General features: G+C 47.7%; 3 protein-coding genes across 3 annotated transcripts; all 3 read left to right on the top strand.

Moving 5' to 3' along the window:
* The first annotated feature begins 8,071 nt into the window (after positions 1-8,071).
* LOC125535940 (putative serine/threonine-protein kinase PBL23) lies at positions 8,072-10,520 on the top strand. Its single transcript, XM_048699023.2, has 5 exons — positions 8,072-8,712; positions 8,815-8,978; positions 9,077-9,266; positions 9,361-9,755; positions 9,855-10,520. Exons 1-5 carry the CDS (start codon positions 8,520-8,522, stop codon positions 10,221-10,223), a joined length of 1,311 nt encoding a protein of 436 aa, XP_048554980.1. The 5' UTR covers positions 8,072-8,519; the 3' UTR covers positions 10,224-10,520.
* Positions 10,521-22,264: 11,744 nt separating this feature from the next.
* LOC147991833 (histone H4) lies at positions 22,265-22,881 on the top strand. The gene has a single exon (XM_087526484.1). The coding sequence runs from the start codon at positions 22,345-22,347 to the stop codon at positions 22,654-22,656; it is 312 nt and encodes a 103-aa protein (XP_087382610.1). The 5' UTR covers positions 22,265-22,344; the 3' UTR covers positions 22,657-22,881.
* Positions 22,882-25,839: 2,958 nt separating this feature from the next.
* LOC125532936 (histone H4) lies at positions 25,840-26,443 on the top strand. Its single transcript, XM_048696784.2, has one exon. The coding sequence runs from the start codon at positions 25,940-25,942 to the stop codon at positions 26,249-26,251; it is 312 nt and encodes a 103-aa protein (XP_048552741.2). The 5' UTR covers positions 25,840-25,939; the 3' UTR covers positions 26,252-26,443.
* The last annotated feature ends 205 nt before the right edge of the window (positions 26,444-26,648 follow it).

Here is a 26,648-nt window from a genome sequence, read left to right as displayed (position 1 = left end):
GGATGCTTGCCATGCACACACATCGACATTCGCCCGCAGGAAGGTGACGAGTGCACTTTCCTATTTGTTGTCTAGGGTGGAGCTTATGGTGAAAGCCCCTCCCGTGCCATCCTCCTCGACGGAAACCCTCTTGGTCTCTGGTTGCGCAGCTCTGGATTTCTTGCTCTTGCCAGTGGAGCTCTCTGGCACATCCTCGACGGGAGCACAACACTCCGAAGAGGTGTGCTTGCCGGAGTGGGTGCGAGAGGTCTTGCTGGTCTTCTTCCATGCCGGGGCTCCAGCGGCAGGAGTGAGTGCCTTGGCGGTAGTCGCTGCAACTGCTTCCCGGTAGAGTTGGTCAACGCAGATCATTACATCCTTCTTATCGGAGGGGACGGTGATGATGGTCATCGGCCCCGGCATCTTCAGCGTGTTGTAGGCGTAATGCGACGCCGCCATGAACTTGGCTAGTGACGGGCGGCCGAGAATCCTGTTGTAGGGCAAGGGGATCTCGGCTACATCAAAAACAATCATCTCTGTCTTGTAGTTTAACTCGCCTCCAAATGTCACGGGCAGCGTGACCTCACCCTTCGGCTGACTCCTCCTCGGGTTGACCCCTTGAAACGTGCCCGTCTCTTCGAGGTCTCCATTAGGAATCTGCAGCCTTTTGATCACGATGGGCGAGATCAAGTTTAGACCGGCCCCGCCGTCAACTAGCATCTTCGTCACCTTGAGGTTGTGTATTGTTGGGGAGAGCAACAATGGCAAACACCCGACCGCAGTTGTGCGATCAGGGTGGTCCTTGGCGTCAAAAATGATAGGCGTGCTGGACCATTTCAGTGGCCTCTGAGCATCGAGTGATGGTTCCGTTGCTGTGATCTCACGTGCCCACTGCTTGAGCTGGCGGTGAGAAGAGTGCAGCGAGGCGCCACCGTTGACGCACATGGCCTCCGTAGCCTTCTGGAACTCGTGCTCGCCGGACTCGTCATCTTCGTCATGATCTTCATCTCCTTGCTTCTTGTCGCGGCCCCGAGCGGGCCTCTCTTGCTAATTATCCTTTCCGCGGCGGCCTCCTTGGCCGCCACGCTTCTTGCCAGACCCCTCGGCACCATCTTGGCCCTTCTCCTTGACCCGCCTCTCATACTCAGCTTTTTGCTTCTCGGCAAGCAGCTCGACTTGCCGGCAGTTCTGGAGGTCGTGGCCCTTGGTGCGGTGGATCCTGCAATATTGCTTGTTAGAGCCTCCTGGCTTGTCGGCAGCCGCCAAGGCCCGGCAAGCGGCACACCCGGCAATTTCTTTGCTGGGGTCGTTGCCTTGGCCTTCTTGGCAGTGCCGGTGTCCTCGGATCCCTCAACGGCAAGCACGGTCTTGCCCTTGCGCTTCTTGTTGCAGCGCGGCCCTTCTTCGTTGGGGTGGTTGTGTCTTTGTCAGTGGAGTCGGTTTCCGTGCCGGCGTCCTCGCTGGGGTACTTCCTCCCCTCTTCAGCCCGAGCGCACCTATCGGCTAGAACTTAAAGTTCGGCCACATCTCTGACCTTGTTCATCGCCAGCTCTTCACGCATCTTGCGGTTGCGCACATTCTGATGGAATGCGCTAATCACGACGACGGGATGAACATCTGGGATGGTGTATTGCACCCGGCTGAACCTCTGTATGTACTTGCGCAAGGTTTCACCTTCCTTCTAGGGGATGATATGCAAATCGCTCGCCTGGCCATGAGCTTGGTGGCCTCGGGTAAAGGCGCCAACGAACTCATGACACAAGTCCGACCAAGAAGAAATGGAATCGGCCAGCAAGTGCATCATCCATGACATGACATTGGGTTTGAGTGCCAGCGGGAAGTAATTGGCAAGCACCTTGTCGTCGCGGGCTCCAGCAGCTTGCATCGCGATGGTGTAGATGCTGAGGAACTCTGACGGGTGGGTCTTGCCGTTGTACTTCTCGCCAACGTCTGGCTTGAACGTGCGGTGGGAGGGCCACTAGAACTGTCGCAGCTCGCGGGTAAAGGCCGGGCAACCCACCTCGTAGGGTAGGTCGCCAGAGCCCCCCGGTACTGGGTGGTCCATAGTGGGGCCCCGCCTGCCTATCTGACTGGTGGCGTGCATCGTGCCGGTGCTCGATGGTGGTTCGAGCGTCTTCGCGGGCTCGCTCTCGAAGAACTTGGTGCTGATCGCGGTGGGTCTGTGGGTCGGACGACACTATGGAAATGTTATCACAAGCATCGTCACGATGGATCGACACCCGCGGTGGCTGGCGTGGAGGAAGAGAGTGCACCGTGGCCGCAGCGCCCCCGATCCTTTCACCATTGGCATGCGGCGGCTCGACGGAGCGCCGGCCAGTGGGCCCTGCCGGTCATGGCTCATCTTTGTTGGCAACGCCGACGAGGCTTCGGATGGTGGCTCTCCACTCATCGAGTTTTTCCGCAGCAGGAGGAAAGTCGAGGAGCAACTGCGCGCGTGCCAAGGCTTCTGCTGGTGTGGTGGTGGCGAAAGCTGCATGGACCGTGATGCGCTTCGACTTCTAACCACGTTAGAAGGAGCTCTATCATGGCCTGGCGGCTGCACGCCATTTTCGCCAGCACCTCGGCGCGCGTTCTGGCCTTCTACGTCCCACGAATGATGCACGAGACTCTTCCCACGATGGTGCCCAGGGTCACCAGCGTGGTGACGCTGCTCGTCGCGCACAACCAGGGAAGAGCGCATCGGGGGCGCCGGCGCAGGCGCCTCGGAAGTCGCCGCGCCACCCGTGGGTGGCACGACGCCGCCCCTGGAGGGCCCCGCGCCGCCTGCGGCGGGCCTGGCTCCGTCTTTGGATTTGGTGGCGTGTGGCCCGTCGTCTCGCGCACGAACGACGCTGCTCGCCAGGCTTTGGCTGCCCAAGCGATGCAGGTGTTCGCGAGCCGCGCCTCGGCTTCCGTCCGCGACCACCCCACCACTCGCCCGTACTGCTACGGGCCATTCGGCCCCCGACGAACCGATCGCTGTGATCGCATTCTTCTTGGGAGCCATGGCGATGAAGAACTGCTAAACTAACTGCTAGACCGGTTTCTCACAACTGCGCACCCCCTACCTGGCGCGCCAGAGATGTTAGTAGGAAACGACACCTATGGGGTCACTGGGATCCCTTCTACGGTTGGCGGGTGCGGGGTTGTGCAAAGAGCGGGTCTAGCAGTCAGCACACAAATCGTTTACCCAGGTTCGGGCCGCGGAGACGCGTAAAACCCTAGTTCTGCTTTGATGTATATTTAGGTGTTCTTGTGTTCTTGAACTAGCTGCGGTGGCTCTCTAGTCCAAAAGATCTGAATCCCCCTCCAATATGCCTCGGGCCTCCTTTTATAGACAAAAAGGGGTCGCCACAGTGGCACACAGGGGGTGGAAAGGTGTACAGGGGCTGAGTCTATCCCCTGGCATCGTCGGACAAATGCATTTAATGCGCTGCCGGCGTGCCCCTCTTGCTTTATTGGGGATGGCAAAGAAGCTCGTCCCAGCTGTCGTCGCCTCGCCTGGCTCCGACGCGCCTCCAAGCTGACGAGGCGTTGTAGCGCCACGTTGGCTGGTTGCTGGGCTGGCGCGGTCGTGGAGCCTTCACGAAGATCTACATGCTACCACGCATGTGCTTGCTGAGTTGGTGTAGAGGCCGCGCGCTGCCATGCAGATGCTTGCCCAGCTGGTCGAGCTGGCAGCTGTATGGGAGCGGCGGTGGAGTCTTGGCAGACGCGGGCCTGGCTGCGGCCCCGCGGGCGTTCTCGGCAAGGGTCTTGCCGAGGGACCGGCAAGGGTCTCGCTGCGGCACCGCGGTCGTCCCCGGCAAGGAACTGCCGGGGGTCTCGTGGATCTCCTTGGGAAGGATCTCACCAAGGATCATCGTCTTCTGGTTCTCATCTGATCTTGTGTATTTATGATCTCTACAAAGATCTGCATGCCACCACGGAGGTGCCTCCCGAGCCTTGGTTTCGACGTGACTGATGGTGTTGGAACCCCTTGGGCTCAAGGGTGGCGCGTTCTGCTGGCATCAGGCAAGTTGCCCCGGCAAGGTTCTTGCCGAGGCTGCGGAAGCCACCCCGGCAAGGGTCTTGCCTGGGGTAGTCCACCTCGCCCTCTTGCTCTGTTTGCGCCTATGGTCTTGGCGTTGCTTTGGTCGTCTTGTGCTCCGGCTTCCCTCCTCTGCCCTGCTTAGTGTGGCCATGGGCGTGGCTCTGACTGCCTGTGCACAAGTAAAGGGATGCAAAAGGAGGGCCCCTACTTTTGTACAACGACAGTTGTGATCCCCTATACTTGTGGGTTATCAATGACCGTCGGCAGCCACCAGTTCGTGTCCCTCCCGGTTCACTGGGACTGGCTTGTGACACAGGTGTCGACGCTTCCTACGACGGAGGCGCTCACCCAGAGTCAATGGCTGATGCCGGGCTAGGAGTGATGGAGAAGCATCCGCTCCTTCTACCATGGAGGGTGTGCCGAGAAGTGGACGATTGGTGGTGTTTCATACCTTTGGATGCTGGGGCGGCGACCTCGGGTGGTGCATCGCACGGTTGGCTCTTCGGTTGGTTCTATGGTGGCGCTGGCGGCTTTCCCTCTTGGTCGCACGGGCAGCGAGCCGACAACGTCAGGTGGCTCATGCTCGTCCTCTGTGAGTGGCACTGGCAGCACCCAGATCCGGATCTGGGAGTCTAAGCTCGTCGGGGTTGCCCCGAGAACTCATGGTGGCACGCGGTAGCTGCCGAGCGAAAGCTTCGCGCCTTGGCGCCGCTCACGGGCGCTGCCCTCTTCTTGAAGACGTCGTTGCAGGTCTTCTCTGTATCAGGGTTTCGAGTGAAAACCCTTCTCCGCTTCGGACTCGGCAGCGGCGATATTTCGCGCCCTCTTCCCTCCTTGGGGCGTTGTCGTGGAGTTTAGGTGTTCTAGGGTGTAGCGTGGCGTTGTACTCCGTCTTCTCTATGTTCTCTTTCAGTAGCGTAGTCACATGAGTTCTACATGTTTCGGTTACACCGGAATCTGCTTCGTACGAGGGCTACCTCTTCATCTTGTATCGTTTGGCTGTGTATTTTGATCGTTGTTGTTGCTTTATATTTGTACTCCGTCTTCTCTATATATCGTTGCTACCTCTTTATATCGTTGCTGTGTAGTCACATGAGTTCTATATATAAAGCGAAGCAAAAGTCTGTTTTAAGATATATTTTTCGATAAGTTTTGTGCTGACATACGGCAAATTATATTGTCGCAATATTCACAAACACATTAAATATTGTGAAAAAATTGAATTGAGACGGAGCTGCCATGCTTGTAAATTAAATTTGTCATCCTCAACCAACACTATTGCCACGTGTTCGCATTTTCCATGCTCCCAACACACTTTCGATGATTAAGTCGTTCCTTTTTTTTTGCAAGCAAGAACTACACCATCTCCAAAGTAAAAATGGCCGCAGATTCAAGACGGCGCAGATTCAAGACTATGCCATGCTTGATAAGAGTAATGCTACACATACACAGGTTTACACTGGTTTTACAAAGAGGTGGGTTTTGATTGGAGATTGCGTGTAACTCTTTGTCAGCGTGTAATTGCGTGTAACTCTTTGTATGTTTAGCATTACTAACACAAATGTTCGTGCGTTGCAACGGGAGAGATAATTGACGTGTCCACAGAAACATCCATAAGCACAACACAATAATAACTAAACAGTGTCATCTGGTGGCTGCAGGGAGGCGCATGCCAAAAGCTAGCAGAAATGAATATAAGTCATACATAAAAAACCATGCTACACATACGATACTTCTATATGAACTTTGTATGACTGTTCTGATATTAAAGGACTAATTTTCGAATCTTCCATAGAAGTTATTATTTTGGAAAGTTGGAGTACTCTTTGGGATTTGCACTACGCCATGAAAAAAAAATCAAAATTCGCATTGAGCAGCAATTTTTTTTCCGGATTTTGCACAGAGTCGTGAAAAAATCTAGCTAAAACGGTTGGGTTAAATAATGTATTTTAGCCCCTCTCTCACTTCACGGGACATCAATTCATTTGTGTCGGGTAAATACCATGACAGATGAAAAAAAATGGAGAAATTCAGCTCCGTTTATATATTTTTTAAAGCGAACATATCCGTGCGTTACAACGAAAGAAAATAAATAAATATAAGCTGATTAACCTGAAAAATAATTTATCATTCAAACAATTTCACAAGAAGCCAAAGAGTATTATAAGCAATCAAAAGTATCAAGGGCCATGAATGATGTCCAAACAACGGTTTAGTGCGCCTGAAATAAGTTGTCCTAAATCCCATACTTCCAAAACAAAACCATTAAAGAACTAAAGAACATTGAAAGAAGTGGCCACGGATATTCACAAGTCACATAAAACTCATAACAGTGACACTGCTAGCACATTGCACTTGAACAAAATGGACATCATTCTCGAACACTATGAATTCCGGTTGGATCAAACTAACAACACAAAAGTACAATGGCAAAAGTCCATGTTGAGAGTTACAACAGAGCATGCTACTTCAAAGTTATTCATAATCCGATCACATAGAATATAGTACTCATGTTGTAATTAATCGATGAGGTAAATCTTTTGCCACCGTTTTGAAAAAAGTACTCGTGTTGTACGACGGCGTATCACATAATAGATGAAGCACAGCCGTTGAATTCATGCTCTCCTTTTTCTAAAAAAATATCAATATCTCTCCTCTGCAATTGTATAGAAGAAATAATAAATAGCCAGTTCAATTTGCAAGAACTTTAAAATACGGATCATATTCTATCTAGCTACTGTATTGGCACCACACGCAAGCGAGCCAGACATGCGGGATCCATGTAGCCAGCACGTGACGGACTGCGTCGATCGGGGAGGAGGACTTCGTTCGTTGGAGTTCCCTGGGTAGCGGCAATGGCTTATTGAAATACCTAGGCGACTCGCAATTAGGTCTTGTCTTAGACACATAGGCATGCATCCTTTTTCCCTCGTTAATTGGCATGCGTGATTCCTCCCTTAGCCCTTCCTTTCTTTTCCCTTGTTAATTAGCACACGTGATTCCTCTAATCACGCAGCCTTCCTTCTCCCTCGTCAATTACCCCTTTTGTCGGTCTCTCTTCTTCCACACAATCATTTTCCCTGGTTGTATCTCTCTAGATCGTTTGAAATCCTCTTGATTCCTCAGACACCTCCTTGAGACCCAGGAACCTGGAAGACGTATATAAATTAGGAGGATTTAGTGGAAGGAAGCGAAATGAGACTATTAGTATATAAGTCAATGTTCTAATTTGGACAATCAATAGATCTAGCTTATTTGGCCGTAGTACTTAAGACAGAAGGGCTGGTCGTGAGTTCGAATATCCATATTGCACCTTCTTTTTGTTTTCCAAAAAAAGTAGGACCAGGCCCAGCTCGGTCCATAGGGGTGCCGGACGGACCAAACCAACATTTTGACCGGATGGGGTCGCTGCCCTGTTTCTTCGTTCTCCATGGCTGTAGCGAAATCGATCCGCTTTAGTACCACCTCACGTATATATTTTAAATTTAAACTAAAAGCATAAATTTATAAAAAAAAGCATATTGTGACGGTGACAAAGTCAATCTGTGCTTTATTATTAGAGAAAGATTGGTGACGATAACGCTACATCCACGTAAAGTAAAACTTCTTTCGTAAACTTCCTAATAATCCTGGTTATCTATGTTGCTAGTTACGTAATTCGCTCTACGTAGATCTAGCATTACTCGTGTCGTGGCAACTTCGGCAGCACTACCTTTTGTGCATGCCCAAGTACCATTCCCTGAACTCCAAAGGCACTACTCCAGCTAGTTCGTCGTGGACTACACGAAATTAACTCACAGCCAGCACACGACGAATCGGTTCGCATCCGGCGGAGACACAAACATGCAGGTGACGATCATGGTGGTGGTGGTGGACAGCACCAGCAAGAATGGCCGAGACGCCCCCTCCACGACGCCTCCCTCGCGGCTTAAAAAGTGCGTGGTGCTCCGCACGTCCAACCCCGCCTCCCTCCTTTCCCGCGCGCCAAACTTAGCCTCCCCATCTCCCTCTCCTACCCTCTCCTTCCTCCATCTCTCCTCTGTGGGAAGGCTTTGGATCCCTCGATCTCCAGGGCCTTCCTCCTCCCCCGACTGCCGTATCGCCCCACCACCACTACCCACATCCTCTCCATCGATCTCGGTCGATCCCCCGCACACCCTTCTCCGATCTGTTCATTCTCCCAGGCGATCCCGCGTCCTCCTCCACCACCAGCCCGTCTCGTCGATCTGACGGATCGAGGGACACGTGCGAGCCGGCCGTCCTCCGGTGGGTGCCCTGCTGCCTGCGCGCGCGCGCGTACGTACGTGTATCGCACATACATACGGTGCGGCGCGGCGGAACTGATGGCGTTCCATGAGGTCGAGGCGCCGCGGCGGTGCTGAGTCGACGCTCGATGATCGCCGGCACGCAGTGACGGCGGCGGCGGCTCCTCGGTCGTCGACCCTGCGTGTACCTTGGCGTTCTTGTCCCCCGCGAGGTCGCAGCACGGCGTGGACGGATCGGCAAGATGAGCTGCTTGCCGTGTTTCGGGAAGAAGAAGGATGGCAACGCCGAGGGAGGGGGCGGCGAGCAGGCGGGGGCGGGGCCCATGACGCCGCCTCCCGCCGTGCACGCGCCCGCGTCCTACCACGGCCCGGCTGCTGCCGCGCCCGTCTCCGTGGCAGCTCCGGCGAGCGTGACGCCGACCAAGCCGCCCGGCGGTGCGTCAGACTCAGACCTGGCCTCCTCTGCTTTTGTTTAGATTTCCTCGCGACATCGCTCCTGCAGATTCAGTGCTTAACGAAATCGATTAATGCATGCAGAGAGCGACGCCAACCCGGAGGACGCGCTGCGGCAGGCCATCGAGGTGAAGGCGTTCGCGTTCCGGGAGCTCGCGGCGGCCACCGATCACTTCACGCCGTACAACCTCGTCGGAGAAGGAGGCTTCTTCAGGGTGTACAAGGGCCAGCTAGAGAAGGAAGGGCAGGTAGGCATGCTTGCCCTAAACAAGAACCATATGATATGATCGCCATAGATATGTGCTTGCATACTGATTCGCTTGTGCGTTGGATGGGGGTGGATCAGGCCGTGGCCATCAAGCAGATGGACAAGCATGGCTTCCAAGGCAACATCGAGTTCCTGACCGAGGTCTCCAAGCTCAGCAAGCTTCACCACGAGAACCTCATCGACATCATCGGCTACTGCGCCGACGGCGACCAGCGGCTCCTCGTCTACGAGCACATGGACGGCGGCACCTTGGAAGACCACCTCTACGGTACTCTACGCCCGCTCGTGATAAATTGTCCGGCCGGTGAACCGTCAACTCAATCGGTTAAATTGCTGACCAAATTTTCCCACCAATCCGACAGACTTGCCGCCGGAGAAGAAGCCTATGGACTGGATGACAAGGATGAAGGTGGCCAACGGCGCCGCTCAGGGGCTCGAGTACCTGCACGAGAAAGCGGACCCGCCGGTGGTGTATGGCGACTTCAAGGCCTCCCAAGTCCTGCTCGACTCCAGCTTCACGCCCAAGCTCTCCGACTTCGGCCTCCAGCAGCTCGGCCAGTCCGGCGGTGGCAACATGCCGATGGCGTCGCCGATGATGGGTGCCTTCGGGTGCCTCGCGCCGGAGTACGACCGCGGCGGCCAGGTCAGCATGAAGTCCGACGTGTACAGCTTCGGGGTGGTGCTGCTGCAGCTCATCTCCGGCAGGCGGACCGTCGACACCAGCAAGCCCGTCGAGGAGCAGAACGTCGTCACCTGGGTACGTAATTCACCACCGCGTCCATCACCACGGCCATCGATCGGCGTCGACAATTTTTTGCTAATTAAGGTTGTGCGATCCGCGGTGCGGTCGTTGCAGGCACAACCGAAGTTCAAAGACCAGAAGAAATATCATGAGCTGGTGGACCCGCTTATCAAGAGGGAGTACCCGGCCAAAGCGTTGAACCAAGTGGTGGCCATGGCTTCCATGTGCTTGCAAGAAGAGGACTGCGTGCGGCCAATGATGGGCGACGTCGTCATGACGCTAGGCTTCCTCATGATGCTGCCGCCGGATCCGCCAGCCCCAGAGCCAGAGCCAGCCCCCGCCCCCGCCCCCGCCCCCGAGCCAGTCCCCGAGCCGGCACCCAAAAAGGACGACGAATCGCGTCGCTCTGGAAGCTCGTCGTCCTCTTCGGATGACGACGGCGGCGAGGAGGAAGAAGAGGAGGAAGAAGAAGAGCAAAGTTAAGGATAAATTAATTGGTCCGGGATCGGTTTTGGGGAAATGGTAATAATATGCTTCAGAATTTTAATGTCAAAGAACCATGTGATGTAGACCATGTGGTTTGTTTGATGTGTCTGATGTGTAAGTAGTGCTACACATGAATTGATTTTGGGGGGGTGGTTCAGGAAATGACCGTGACGATGGAACTTGAACGGCGGGGGTTCAGCAGTCAGGAGTAGACATGTTAAATATATATTTTTAATTACAGCAGAGCTGCTAATTTGATTCGTAAAGCATGAAAAGACAGACTTCGTTAGTTCAGTACATAATCATTCCTGATTTTTTTTGTCAGAAATCCTAGTCGGACATGACGGTAATGGACATACACAGATGCCTCTTTTTTTTTAGGAATGCCATCATGGCTAATTTTATTAAAATTAAATCACGCTTACATCGTCAATCAACAGCGGCAAAATAAAACTAGGTGGATCATCAGCCCACACACAACTATCTAGCCTACATTCATGTGCAAGTGTATGCGCTACCCGATTTGCTTTCCTTGAACAGTGCATAAATAAGATTCTGTCAAAAGAGCTCACCTGAATACGAATGTCTTTGAATATTGGAGCAGCAACTGTCGCAGAGAAACCGCCTTCCAGAAGAGTATCAATAACTCCTGCACAATCAGACTGAATAACTAATTTCTGACAGCCTGTTTGATTTACAAGATGAATACCATCTAGAACTGCTTGAGCTTCAGTTGTTGCCGCGTCTAGCGCAAAAGGAATGAGCTTGGATCCCGCGCCTACAAAACTTCCTTTATCATCTCTGATTACCACATCTGTAGCTCCTGACCTCATATTAGTATCGTACTTCGCATCAACATTTACAGAGACAAAGCCCTCAGACGCCCGATACCAAGTACTTGATCTTGGTTGAATCTCTTTCCCTTGTGCTTTCGAGAAACTAGATACCAAGACTTGAATTGACATCGCCGCTTGTGATAAAGATTGCACAGTTTCTGCATGGACTGTCTGTCTCCGTCTCCACCAAATATACCAAGCGGCCGTTATGATTGTTTCTCTCAAAAACTTTACTGATGCATCAACTGGGACCCTGAACTTTTCAGCCATCAGATAATCAAGCACTGCACTACCTGGCCGATCTATCTGACATGCTTCAGTAACCACCTCTATCAGGCCAATTTTCTGCCAAATACCTTTTGCTTCCTCACACTGAAAAATAACATGTTTTATGTCTTCACAATATCTCTTACAGACAGGACACGTACTGTTATTCATTATGTGGCGGTTAACCAGAACATCATAACAGGGAAGAATCCCATGCAAATATTTCCAAGTAAAAATTCCACTTTTGCTGGAACAGCGCACTTCTAAAGATCTCTCCAAATCGTGTTCAAACCTGAAGATCCCGTTTCATCAGATCTTTGCGAGACACCAAAAGTAGATTCCCACTCCATGTGGTAAGCAGAACGAACTGAAAATAAACCATTCTTACTGAATTGCCATGCCACAAAATCACCCATTCCATTCTGACTCAACGGAATTGCTAGGATTTTTCTTGCATCAATATCCCAAAAAATGGATTGAATTAAGTCAGCATCCCTGATACGTCTCCAACGTATCTATAATTTTTGATTGCTCCATGCTATATTATCTACTTTTTTGGACTATATTGGGCTTTATTTTCCACTTTTATATTATTTTTGGTACTAACCTATTAACCGGAGGCCCAGCCCAGAATTGCTGTTTTTTTGCCTATTTCAGTGTTTCGAAGAAACGGAATATCAAATGGAGTCCAAACGGAATAAAATCTTCGGGACCGTGATTTTCTCACCGAACGTGATCCTGAAGACTTGGACCCTACTCCAAGGAGTCAAAGAGGAGGTCACGAGGGTGGGGGTGCCCCCTGCCTCGTGGGCCCCTCGGTGCTCCTCAGACGTACTCCTTCCTCCTATATATACATACGTACCCCCAAACGATCAGAACAGGAGCCAAAAACCTAATTACACCGCCGCAACTTTCTGTATCCATGAGATCCCATCTTGGGGCCTATTCCGGAGCTCCGCCGGAAGAGGGCCGTCATCACGGAGGGCTTCTACATCATCATAGCCTCTCCGATGAAGTGTGAGTAGTTTACTTCAGACCTTCGGGTCCATAGTTAGTAGCTAGATGGCTTCTTCTCTCTTTTTGGATATCAATACAAAGTTCTCCCCCTCTCTTGTGGAGATCTATTCGATGTAATCTTCTTTTTGCGGTGTGTTTGTTGAGACCGATGAATTGTGGGTTTATGATCAAGTCTATCTATGAATAATATTTGAATCTTCTCTGAATTCTTTTATGTATGATTGATTATCTTTGCAAGTCTCTTCGAATTATCCGTTTGGTTTGGCCAACTAGATTGGTAGTTCTTGTCATGGGAGAAGTGCTTAGCTTTGGGTTCGATCTTGCGGTGTCCTTTCCCAGTGACAGAAGGGGCAGCAAGGCACGTATTGCATCGTTGCCATCGAGGATAACAAGATGGGGTTTCTTTCATATTGCATGAATTTATCTCTCTACATCATGTCATCTTGCTTAAGGCGTTACTCTGTTTTTAACTTAATACTCTAGATGCATGCTGGATAGCGGTCGATGAGTGGAGTAATAGTAGTAGATGCAGAATCGTTTCGGTCTACTTGTCACGGACGTGATGCCTATATACATGATCATGCCTAGATATTCTCATAACTATGCTCAATTCTGTCAATTGCTCAACAGTAATTTGTTCACCCACCGTAGAATACTTATGCTCTTGAGAGAAGCCACTAGTGAAACCTATGGCCCCCGGGTCTATTCTCATCATATCAATCTCCATCACTTTAATCTTGCTTTGCTTTTTTACTTTGCCTTTACTTTTTTACTTTGCATCTTTATACCAAAAATACCAAAAATATTATATCTATCAGATCTCACTCTCGTAAGTGACCGTGAAGGGATTGACAACCCCTAATCGCGTTGGTTGCGAGTAGCTATCGTTTTGTGCAGGTGCGAGGGACTTGAGCGTGGCCTCCTACTGGATTGATACCTTGGTTCTCAAAAACTGAGGGAAATACTTACGCTACTCCGCTGCATCATCCCTTCCTCTTCGGGAAAAACCAACGCAAGCTCAAGACGTAGCAAGAAGGATTTCTGGCGCCGTTGCCGGGGAGGTTCGCGCAAGTCAAGATTTGACTCCCGACAACGAGCCATTTCTGGCGCCGTTGCCGGGGAGTCTACGCAAAAATTCAACATACCAAGTACCCATCACAATCCCTATCTCTTGCATTACATTATTTATCATTTGTCTCTCGTTTTCCTCTCCCCCACTTCACCCTTGCTGTTTTATTCGCCCTCTCTCTCTATCCTCCCTCTCTATTTGCTTCTTTTGCCCGTTTGCTTTTGTTTGCTTGCGTGCTAGTTTGTTTGCTTGTCGCCATGACTAGTCTCATATCTTCCCCGTTGTCTCCCGAGAGTGAAGTTTTAAATTTTAAACAAAGGGAGGGAGAAAATCTAAAAGATGCTTGGTATAGAATTTGCAATGCTCAAAATAGATCTACCAGGAAGCAATCTACCTTAGTTCTTCTCCGCAATTTTTACGTAGGTGTTAATCCTTGGTATAGATATATCCTCGATACCATTACCGGAGGGAACTTCTTGGGTAGCCATACTTTTTGATTCTTATAATGCTATGCTAAATTTATTTGGCTCACCACCTCTTTTGGTTAATGGAACCATGTTAACTTTGGAGCATGTTATGCAAATACTTGAGATTATTGAAAATAAAGTTGCTACTATTGAATTAATTGAAAATCTAGATAGAAAGATCCACAATCAAATTACTCAATATGGATCTAAGGTAGGAATGACTCTGAAAAATATTAAGGAAAAGGGACCCATATTTAATGAGAATATAAACTTAGACTCTACTAGAATTGATAAACTTGAGGGTATCATTACAAACTTGGGAACCGCTTTTTCTTCCGTAAAGAATACTCCAAGTCCTCCTACTAAAAATGCCAAGCTTATGTATGTTCCTAAAAATAAGAGTGAATCATCTAGTAAGGAAACTGCGGATCTTAAATCTATAAGTATTCATCCCAATCTTTTTGCTATCATTAAGGAACCGATTGCTACAAATGAATTTTTCGATCTTGTGCCTAAAAGTTTGATAATCACTAGAAAGAAAGAAATTCCTAAGGAAAATAGATGCCTCATCGAAGAATTGCCTACCAAAGATAGCAATACCTAGACCTACCATCGCTTTTATGCCTAGCTAGGGGCGTTAAACGATAGCGCTTGTTGGGAGGCAACCCAATTTTATTTTTATTCCTTGCTTTTTGCTCCTGCTTAGTAATAAATAAATTATTTAGCCTCTATTTTTGTTGTGTTTTTTGTGTTTAATTAGTGTTTGTGCCAAGTAGAACCGTTGGGAAGACTTGGGGAAAGTCTTGTTGAACTTGCTGTAAAAAACAAAAACTTTAGCGCTCACGAGAACTGCTGTCATTTTTATTTGAAGAGTGTTATTTAGTTAATTCTTTTTGAAGATGATTAATAGATAAATTACTCACGTCAAGCAATTTATTTTAGAAATTTTGGGGTTCCAGATCTTGCGCTAGCTACAGATTACTACAGACTGTTCTGTTTTTGACAGATTCTGTTTTTCGTGTGTTGTTTGCTTATTTTGATGAATCTATGACTAGTAAAATAGTTTATAATCCATAGAGAAGTTGGAATGCAGTAGGTTTAACACCAATATAAATAAAGAATGAGTTCATTACAGTACCTTGAAGTGGTCTTTTGTTTTCTTTCGCTAACGGAGCTCACGAGTTTTCTATTTTGAGTTTTGTGTTGTGAAGTTTTCAAGTTTTGGATGAATTCTTTTGATGGATCATGGAACAAGGAGTGGCAAGAGCCTAAGATTGGGTATGCCCATGGCACCTCCAAGATAATCCAAGGACACCAAAAAGTCAAAGCTTGGGGATGCCCCGGAAGGCATCCCCTCTTTCGTCCACTTCCATCGGTAATTTACTTGGAGCTATATTTTTATTCACCAACATGATATGTGTTTTGCTTGGAGCGTCTTGTATTATTTGTGTCTTTGTGTCTTAGTATGCCACAATCATCCTTGATGTACACACCTTTTTGATAGAGTCATACATGAATTAAAATTTGATAGAATACTCTATGTGCTTCACTTGTATCTTTTGAGCTAAGTAGTTTTGCTCTATGTGCTTCACTTATATCTTTTGAGCGTTATAATTTTGCTCTATGTGCTTCACTTAGATCTTTTAAAGCACGGTGGTGGATTTGTTTTAAAGAAACTATTGATCTCTCATGCTTCACTTAAATTATTTTCACAGTCTCTTAATAGCATGGTAATTTGCTTAATAATAATATGCTTGGTATTCAAGATTTGTGAAACTTTATTTTGAGTGTGTTGAATACTAAGAAAAGATTGAAGCATGATAATTGTTTTGAGATATGGAGGTGATAATATTAAAGTCATGCTAGTTGAGTAGTTGTGAATTTAAAGAATACTTGTGTTAAAGTTTGTGATTCCCGTAGCATGCACGTATGGTGAACCGTTATGTGATGAAGTCGGAGCATGATTTATTTATTGATTGTCTTCCTTATGAGTGGCGGCCAGGGACGAGCGATGGTCTTTCCTACCAATCTATCCCTCTAGGAGCATGCGCGTAATACTTTGCTTTGATAACTTCTAGATTTTTGCAATAAGTATATGAGTTCTTTATGACTAATGTTGAGTCCATGGATTATACGCACTCTCACCCTTCCACCTTTGCTAGCCTCTCTAATACCGCGCACTCTTCGCCGGTATCATACACCTACCATATACCTTCCTCAAAACAACCACCATACCTACCTATTATGGCATTTCCATAGCCATTCCGAGATATATTGCCATGCAACTCTCCACTGTTCCGTTTATCATGACACATTCATCATTGTCATATTGCATATCCCGGTACACCGCCGGATGCATTCATATAGAGTCATATTTTGTTCTAAGTATCGAGTTGTAATTATTGAGTTGTAAGAAAAATAAAAGTGTGATGATCATCATTATTAGAGCATTGTCCCAGTGAGGAAAGAATGATGGAGACTATGATTCCCCCATAAGTCGGGATGAGACTCCGGACGAAAAATAAATAAAAGAGGCCAAAGAAGCCCAAATAAAAAGAGAAAAAAAAGAGGCCATAAAAAAAGAGAAAAGGCCCAAATAAAAAAATAAAAAATGAGAGAAAAAGAGAGAAGGGACAATGTTACTATCCTTTTACCACACTTGTGCTTCAAAGTAGCACCATGATTTTCATGATAGAGAGTCTCCTATGTTATCACTTTCATATACTAGTGAGAATTTTTCATTATAGAACTTGGCTTGTATATTTCAATGATGGGCTTCATCAAAATGCCCTAGGTCTTCATGAGCCAGCAAGCTGGATGCACACCCACCTAGTTTCTTTTGTTGAGCTTTCGTATACTCATAGCTCTAGTGCATCCATTGCATGGCAATCCCTACTCACTCACATTGATATCTATTGATGGGAATCTCCATAGCCCGTTGATACGCCTAGTTGATGTGAGACTATCTTCCCCTCCTTTTTGTCTTCTCCACAACCACCATTTTATTCCACCTATAGTGCTATATCCATGGCTCACGCTCATGTATTGCGTGAAGATTGAAAAAGTTTTGAAAAAGTTAGAGTATGAAACAATTGATTGGCTTGTCATCGGGGTTGTGCATGATTTAAATACTTTGTGTGCTGAAGATAGAGCATAGCCAGACTATATGATTTTGTAGGGATAACTTTCTTTGGCCATGTTATTTTGAGAAGACATAATTGCTTTGTTAGTATTATTATTTTTATGTCAATATAAACTTTTGTCTTGAATCTTTCGAATCTGAATATTCATATCACAATTAAGAAGATTTGCATTGAAATTATGCCAAGTAGCACTCCGCATCAAAATTTCTCTTTTTATCATTTACCTACTCGAGGACGAGCAGGAATTAAGCTTGGGGATGCCTGATACGTCTCCAACGTATCTATAATTTTTGATTGCTCCATGCTATATTATCTACTATTTTGGACTATATTGGGCTTTATTTTCCACTTTTATATTATTTTTGGGACTAACCTCTTAACCGGAGGCCAAGGCCCAGAATTGCTATTTTTTGCCTATTTTCAGTGTTTCGAAGAAACGGAATATCAAACGGAGTCCAAACGGAATAAAATCTTCGGGGACGTGATTTTCTCACCGAACGTGATCCAGGAGACTTGGACCCTACTCCAAGGAGTCAAAGAGGAGGTCACGAGGGTGGGGGCACCCCCCTAGGGCGCGCCCCCTGCCTCGTGGGCCCCTCGGTGCTCCTCCGACGTACTCCTTCCTCCTATATATACATACGTACCCCCAAACGATCAGAACAGGAGCCAAAAACCTAATTCCACCGCCGCAACTTTCTGTATCCACGAGATCCCATCTTGGGGCCTGTTCCGAAGCTCCGTCGGAAGAGGGTCGTCATCACGGAGGGCTTCCACATCATCATAGCCTCTCCGATGAAGTGTGAGTAGTTTACTTCAGACCTTCGGGTCCATAGTTAGTAGCTAGATGGCTTCTTCTCTCTTTTTGGATCTCAATACAAAGTTCTCCCCCTCTCTTGTGGAGATCTATTCGATGTAATCTTCTTTTTGCGGTGTGTTTGTTGAGACCGATGAATTGTGGGTTTATGATCAAGTCTATCTATGAATAATATTTGAATCTTCTCTGAATTCTTTTATGTATGATTGGTTATCTTTGCAAGTCTCTTCGAATTATCCGTTTGGTTTGGCCAACTAGATTGGTAGTTCTTGCCATGGGAGAAGTGCTTAGCTTTGGGTTCGATCTTGCAGTGTTCTTTCCCAGTGACAGAAGGGGTAGCAAGGCAGGCATTGCATTGTTGCCATCGAGGATAACAAGATGAGGTTTATTTCATATTGCATGAATTTATCTCTCTACATCATGTCATCTTGCTTAAGGCGTTACTATATTTTTAACTTAATACTCTAGATGCATGCTGGATAGCGGTCGATGAGTGGAGTAATAGTAGTAGATGCAGAATCGTTTCGGGCTACTTGTCACGGACGTGATGCCTATATACATGATCATGCCTAGATATTCTCATAACTATGCTCAATTCTGTCAATTGCTCAACAGTAATTTGTTCACCCACCGTAGAATACTTATGCTCTTGAGAGAAGCCACTAGTGAAACTTATGGCCCCCGGGTCTATTCTCATCATATTAATCTCCATCGCTCTAATCTTGCTTTGCTTTTTACTTTGCCTTTACTTTTTACTTTGCATCTTTATACCAAAAATATCAAAAATATTATATCTATCAGATCTCACTCTCGTAAGTGACGGTGAAGGGATTGACAACCCCTAATCGTGTTGATTGCGAGTAGCTATCGTTTTGTGCAGGTACGAGGGACTTAAGCGTGGCTTCCTACTGGATTGATACCTTGGTTCTCAAAAACTGAGGGAAATACTTACGCTACTCTGCTGCATCATCCCTTCCTCTTCGGGGAAAACCAATGCAAGCTCAAGACGTAGCAATCCCATACTCCTGAACTAGGATCAATCAGTTCCTGGACATGTTTTAGCAAACAGTGACCTTTGGGCGTCAAAATCCTCCCGTTATTACTTTACGGTAGCCATGCATCCTCCCAAATATCAATTTGTTGACCATCTCCGACACGCCAGATCGCTCCCTTATTAAATGTATTGAGCCCTGACAATATACTCTGCCAAGTAAAAGATGAACCTGATTTAAGTTTAGCATTAAGTATCTTGCCATCAGGATAGTACTTACTTCTCAAAACTCTTGCGCATAAGTTGTCCGGAGCCTCAATTAATCTCCATATTTGTTTAGCTAACATAGCTAAATTAAAACAGTGAGGATCTCTGAACCCCATTCCTCCTATCTCTTTTGGAACACAAATCTTCCACCAGGAAAACCAGTGCATCTTCTTATTACTGATGTCATCGCCCCACCAACACTGCGCTATTGCATCCGTGATTCCTTTACATATTTTTTTTGGAATCCTGAATACAGACATTGCATATGTCGGAAGAGCTTGGGCTACAGCTTTAAGCAGAACCTCTTTACCTCCAATGGATAATGTTTTCTCTTTCCAACCTTGAACTAGTTGACAAACTCTATCCACCAAATATTGAAATTTGTCACTGCTGTCTGCTCCAACTAACAAGGGTAGACCCAAATATTTTTCTGACAATGCCTCCACTAAAATATTAAGAGTTGTGCACACCTCAACCCTTTTATCAACAGAAGTATTTGGACTGAAATATATGCTGCATTTAGCTTCACTTACCATTTGACCGGACGCGTTGCAATATGATTGCAGAATACCCTTTAATGTATTTGCATTAGCCACATCTGCTTTCATCAAAATTAAAGAATCGTCGGCAAATAGAAGGTGTGATACCGAGGGAGCATCATGACAGACCTTCACCCCTTTGATTGCTCCTCTTTCTTCAGCATCCGACAATAAGGCTGATAAACCCTCTGCCACCAACAAAAATAAATATGGGCTAAGTGGATCACCCTGTCGGAGCCCCCGTGGTGGGATCAATCTTTATGTTATCTGTGAATTAAATCTCACTGAATATGTAACATCAAATCCCATTCTGAACATATTTCCTTCAAGAAAGCACCATTCCACACGGTCATATGTTTTGCGCATATCCAATTTTACCGCACAAAGACCATGATTACCCTTCTTCCTTTTAATTCTATGGACACTCTCATAAGCAACCAAAACATTATCAGTTATGAGTCTACCCGGGACAAAAGCACTCTGAGCCTCTCCAATCACCTCGGGTAATATACCTTTCAGCCTTTTAGCCAACATTTTACTTATAACTTTGTAGACCACATTGCACAAAGATATTGGCCGAAATGAGATAATTTCTCTGGTTTGTCCACCTTTGGAATTAACACTATTACTGTGTCGTTCCATCCTTCTGGTATAACTGCAGTATTAACTGCCTCCAATACCTCCTTCACCAAATCCTCTTCTAACATTACCCAGAAACGCTTATAAAAAGCTGCATGCAGTCCATCGGGACCCGGTGCCTTTAGATCACCTATATCAAAAAGAGCTTTTCTCACCTCCTCAGATGTAAATGGTGCGAGAAGGTGATCGTTCATGGCCGGTGTCACTCGAGGTTTTACTTTATCTAGAACCTCCCCATTTGCTACATTAACTTCGGACGTAAAAAAGCCCGAAAAATAATCATTAATCAGAATGGCTAAAGAATCACCTTCAACTATGTTACCATTATCATCAAGCAACATTTTAATTAGGTTTCTTTTCTTCCTTGCTGTAGCAAAATGATGAAAAAATTGGTGTTCTTGTCACCATGTCTCAGCCAAATCGCCCGCCCCCTTTGCAACCAGAATATTTCTTCCCGCTCAAACAGATCCTCTAATATCACCAAGATTTGTCTTTGTCTCTCCAAAGCTTCATCTATCATAGGGCCCCTTCTTAACTCTTCTAATCCTCTAAAATGATTAGTAGCTTGTTTATTCTGTGATACATCTGCCTTAAAGTACTATGTGTCCACAACAATTGGACGGTGATCTGATTTTGTCATACTCTCATTAACCAACGCAGCAAAAGGAAATAAATTTCTCCATTCTGACGAAGACATCGATATGTCCAGCCTTTCCCTAATTTTGCCACGTCTCCATGTATACTTATCACCCACAAATTCCATATCACTTAGGCCGCAATGATCTAGACAGTCCTGGAAATATTGCATAAATCTCATGGGCATTGGATTGCCTCCTTCCTTCTTTGAATTTAATAGAATTTCATTAAAGTCTCCTAGCACAAGCCATGGAATTTTAACCAACTCATGTAAGTCACGTAAATTTGTCCTTGCCGACACCATCCATGAACCCTAACGTTGCCGATCTGAAGGACCGACAAACACACGATGCCATCAACTCCGAGACGCCGCCATGAAGGGCACCGTCGGGGTGGGAGTGAAGTTCCCGTGGAGTTGAGGCAGATTTATTCGCCCGGGCGCTGCTCCCATCACCCCAACGGTGTACCACGACCTATAAATCCAAACCCTAACTACAGAGCGGAGGAACGGGATCCCCATCCCTCCTTTCACCGGAGCAGCAGCCGGAGGGAGAGGGGTCTAGCGCCCTGGCCGGTAGAGATCGATGGAAGAAGATTGCCTTCCTAGTCGTCTGGCTCGTGGCGGCGGCTAGCGTAGGGAAGCGGACCCATGCGAACTAGAACCTTTTTTTTGCGGGGGTAAAAGGAGTATATTACTCAAGAGCAAAGAAGTTTATCCCTACACAAAGTAGGGATGTTACGAGGGCCGGAATGGATCCATACCATAGTTCGTTCCTCTGTCCTCCTGAAGTTTGCTAACGTGTGACTTACATTATTCGGCTATCTAGAAATATGAGTAACACAACACTCCATTAGACCCATGAGACGCTTCACCTCAGAAATTATCATGGCATATTGAGACTGGCCCTGGCCTCAGGCATTGATCATCTGTACTGCTTGTAGACTACACGCGGACTAGAACCTGAAAGCTTAAGTTTGGGTGCTGATATTGTACGAGTACTTGTATTGTAGGCTCGTTCATGCTCCGTGTCACAAAAACATATTAAAAAAAAGGATCGCAATCACAACAAAAATCATATTAAATAATAAATCGCAACAATGTTTGAATTCGCAAAATAGAAGAAAACGCATAACCCCCACGAGAAGCCGCCCAACAGCCCAAAATTTTGGAGCTCCCGCCTGTTCTGTAGAAATTTGCGACCCACCGCGCCACACACCGATCGGCACCGCCCGCCAGGTCATCGATCCGCGGCAACTCTCCCCCGGATCGCCGTTTCGACCGTCCGATCCATCCGAATCGGACGGCAGGCACATGCCTCATCCCACCCCTCGCCTCCTTTAAAATCCCCTTCCCCCTTCTCGCAAATCACAGCACCCATCACCACTCCTCCCCCAATCCCACTCGCGCAGCAGCTCCAAGAGGATCGTCAGCCATGTCCGGGCGCGGCAAGGGAGGCAAGGGGCTCGGCAAGGGAGGCGCCAAGCGCCACCGGAAGGTGCTGCGCGACAACATCCAGGGCATCACCAAGCCGGCGATCCGGCGCCTGGCGAGGAGGGGCGGCGTGAAGCGCATCTCGGGGCTCATCTACGAGGAGACCCGCGGCGTGCTCAAGATCTTCCTCGAGAACGTCATCCGCGACGCCGTCACCTACACGGAGCACGCCCGCCGCAAGACCGTCACCGCCATGGACGTCGTCTACGCCCTCAAGCGCCAGGGCCGCACCCTCTACGGCTTCGGCGGCTAGGCCGCTAGTCCCCGCTGCCAGATGGTCGTCAGTCTTCGTCGCCGCCTGCAGATTCCGATGTGTTAGTCCACCCGTTCCTAGTAGTGTCGCCCTCCCTCAAGAAATCTCAGATGGAAAACGCCTTGTTTCCCCATTTCCTCTGTATGTTTAGCTGAATCATGAAATTATGTAATGAAGATGTTTGCATCCGGAGTTTGAACTGAAACCTGCATCCCTTGTCGTGAATTCTGTGCAAATGCTGCGTTCCTCTTTTTTTGTGTGTAACGATGTGGCACATTTCAGATACTTTTCTTTAGTTTGATCTGTCGTCGATCCTTGACCCGTAGTACAGATTAACATATTGGCAGGGCAAATCAGGTTATCGATTAGTTAAATCCAAGAGCACCATTTCCTCTGGATTTATTTGCAGCACTCTGTTAAGTAGCTAGCTTATCAGCAGAATGATCCATTTCAGTTTTGCTAATTTTGCAATGCTTTAGGAGTGACACAAGAACATCTTGAATCATGGGAACAGCAGCTCCTGGTGTGCTTTTCGGCAGTATAGCTTAGATCCAGTAGCCTGGAAATTCGTTAACAGTAAGTGTCATCTGATCATCTACTGCTTGTGATCCAATGCTTGTGAGTTTGATATTATCTATTTCGGATTATTTGTTTCAGACTTGACATGATTACGGTAAGAATGCTTTCTTCTTTTATGTGATTTCAGATAAAAAGGGGCAAATTGTACAGTGATCAGTGAATCTTGTAATCCTAAAAACAAATAATCTTGATGATTGATAATCTTTTGGGTCAAGGGCCTTGTAAATTGTCTACCAATCTCTTGAGAACACATAATACAGATTGCAAAATCATCATTCCGTCAGAACAGTAATGGGCTTTGTAATACAATTTACTTAAGGGAATCTGCTCCTTAGTGGCATGTACAACTTCAGGAAGTTCGACCGGGATTAGTCTGCATTTCGTACATCAATTTCTAGATTGAGTTGCTATGCTCCACCAAATCCAGAGTGGTGGAGAAATTTGCTGTCTGACTTGTAATGTGTACTCACAACGACCAATTTATGATGTGGTTCGTGTTAACTGCTCATTGGAGATTAAACCGACATTTTGATTGATTACAGATTTCAGTCTATATAAGAAGTCTGCTCATTGGAGATTAAACCTACATTTTGATTGATTATACTCAATATACAGATTTCAGTCTTTTCTGTTTGATGTCAACAGCTTTGACAATCCCACATGAACAACTTCAGGAACGCCTTTATGAAACCGAACACCTAATACAAGAAGGCGACATAATATCACAAACGATCTAAATGGACGGACATACAAGTAGTTTAGACAACAAAGACCCTCTCATTTTGCAAGACCAGCACAACCAACAACTGGCTCTCCAGCTAAAACTATACATGTACACTAGTATGAAAAAGAATGGAAAAATCACTATCAAGTATGGGCAGCAGCAAGATTACCGAAGTATTCCCTCTGTAAAGAAATATAAGAGCGTTGATCTATATGCTCTTATATTTGTTTACGGAGGGAGTAGAATAGAAACGACAAGTTCCGTGGAAAGCTCCGAGCAGTATGAAGCTGTTGGTGCTGCGTCTACCCGATTTGTAGTATCCCAGTCCGGTACAGAGTAGAACAACCATGCTTTTCAAGGCACCCAATACAGCGGTTTAGGTTGCTGTTATAGAGTGAAGGGAACACCAGAGTCGTCGTGTTCTCACATAAATGACAATTCAGTGTTTTTATGTACGCCGTTACAAGTTTAAATAATGTTTTCATATAAATTACACCCACTTCATCTTCTCTAACTCTAGTATTTCTCGGAGATCATGATCGCTTGGAAGAAACAGAGCGCAAATGATGATCCACGTCACTTCACTTTCTGGGAACCGGCACGCTCTCTCTACGAGCAATCTACTTGGAGCTATAGCTGGCCAAATGGGCTGGTTTTTTTTGGGCCGGCCCGTGAGCACGCCGGCACGGCCTGCCTTGGGCCAGACACGGCACAGGCTAAACGGGCCGGGCCCGGCACGCGGCACGCCCTGGGCCGTGTCTGGGCCTGGAGGCTGGGCACGCAGGCCGGCACGACACGACCCGATTAAGTTTTATTTTTATTTTTTTATACATCTATATATAGCCCAACATGTAAAAATAAATTAAAAACGCTCAATTCGTCAAATAATAGGTTAAAAATATGCGGCTCACCGTGCTAAACGGGCCAACGTGCTGGCCCGTTTACTAACTGGGCCGTGCCTGGGCCTGGGGGCGCAGCACGCAGGCCGGCACGGCACGACCCGTATAGTAATCGTGCCCTGGCGGGCCAGGCACGATTACGATGGGCCGGCCCGGCCCGTTTGGCCAGGTATGCTTGGAGCCCCTACTCAGCAGCCAGAACTTGCTAGAAAAAGGCAAAAGATTCAGTATCCCTCTAGCCACTGGTGTCAGTGGACACCAACGATTTCTGAAAACCCTTCAGGCCTCGTTTGATTGGGGAGATTTTGCAGCCTCGGAGTGGAGGGGATCCGAGGGTATTTGGTTAATCCTTCTCTTCCATCCAATCCTCTCAATTACCCACTAATTCCTCCCTCCTCATAAACCCCTCTATTTGGTTAAACCTCCTACAACAACAGCAGCAAAGCAAGCGTCCAGTTCCATGGATGTCTCGAAGGGTTTTCTGTATCACATGGATTGAGGGGGATTCATGGTGAACGGAGAGGATTGACCTTCTCAATCCCCACGTGTCAAATGGGCTGATAAGGATTTCTAAGGATTTTGAACCCTGCGAGGGTATTCCCCTCAAACCTTCCCAAACCTCCTCCACCAAACAAGACCTCACTGATTCAATCTAATCACCGTGATTTTTTGAGAACGTCATCGACAATCTGAGGCACTGCTTAGGCACACTCCGGTGCCGCTTCATTTTTCGCGCCGTCGCGCACGAGCACCACAGAAGCGAAACTGAATTCGTACCACCAAGGAAACGCACAGACAGCGCGGCAACGCGCAGAAAAGGTTTCGAGCTGGCGCCCCACGGAACCAAAATTTTCAGGCGCACCCCCGCCAAGCCTCCCGCCACGTCACGGATCCGCGGCATCCATACCCGGATCGCGGTCTCGGCCTTCCCAATTCCGTGGTCACGCATCGCCTTCCTCCCGCCCCTTTTAACCCCCCTCCCCGCTTCCCCCAAATCGCAGCACCACACCCACAAGCCACCACCGCGCCTCGACCTCCATCCGCTCTCTCAGCTCGAACCAAGGCGAGTTCGTCGGCGACCATGTCCGGGCGCGGCAAGGGAGGCAAGGGGCTGGGCAAGGGCGGCGCCAAGCGGCACAGGAAGGTGCTGCGCGACAACATCCAGGGCATCACCAAGCCGGCGATCCGGCGCCTGGCTCGGAGGGGCGGCGTGAAGCGCATCTCGGGGCTCATCTACGAGGAGACCCGCGGCGTGCTCAAGATCTTCCTCGAGAACGTCATCCGCGACGCCGTCACCTACACGGAGCACGCCCGCCGCAAGACCGTCACCGCCATGGACGTCGTCTACGCGCTCAAGCGCCAGGGCCGCACCCTCTACGGCTTCGGCGGATAGGCGCCCCCCTTCGTCAGCAACTCTGCCCCGCTGTGGCCGCAGACGGGAGAAGTCTGCCATGTCTTATGTTCAGTAGCTGTAGCCGGAACAATGTCACCTGTTCTCCCATCTGTCTATCGCAGAATCTCTCTAGTTACCTTGTAGCTCCATGAGCCCAGTCGTGAAATCGAATATATCGTCTTACCGTGCAAATTCCGCGAGTTCGTCGAGATGTTATGATTTATTTACTGTCCGTTCTTGATTGAGTTCCTACGGTTCTCTGAATCTCCCCACAGCTCTGTGTTAACTGAATCTCTGGAGAGTCGTTTCTCCGAAGAAGGCAGAGTCGCTAACAGCAGCCGGGCTCAAATAGACCAGGCCACAGGCCCACTTATAGCTTCCAAGGCCCACGGCCCGT

Source organism: Triticum urartu, chromosome 1A, assembly GCF_056163025.1.
Source record: "Triticum urartu cultivar PI428250 chromosome 1A, HENAU_Tu73, whole genome shotgun sequence".
Lineage (NCBI taxonomy): Eukaryota > Viridiplantae > Streptophyta > Magnoliopsida > Poales > Poaceae > Triticum > Triticum urartu.
Note: the sequence above shows the minus strand (reverse complement) of the source record. Positions and strands in the feature narration are given on the sequence as shown.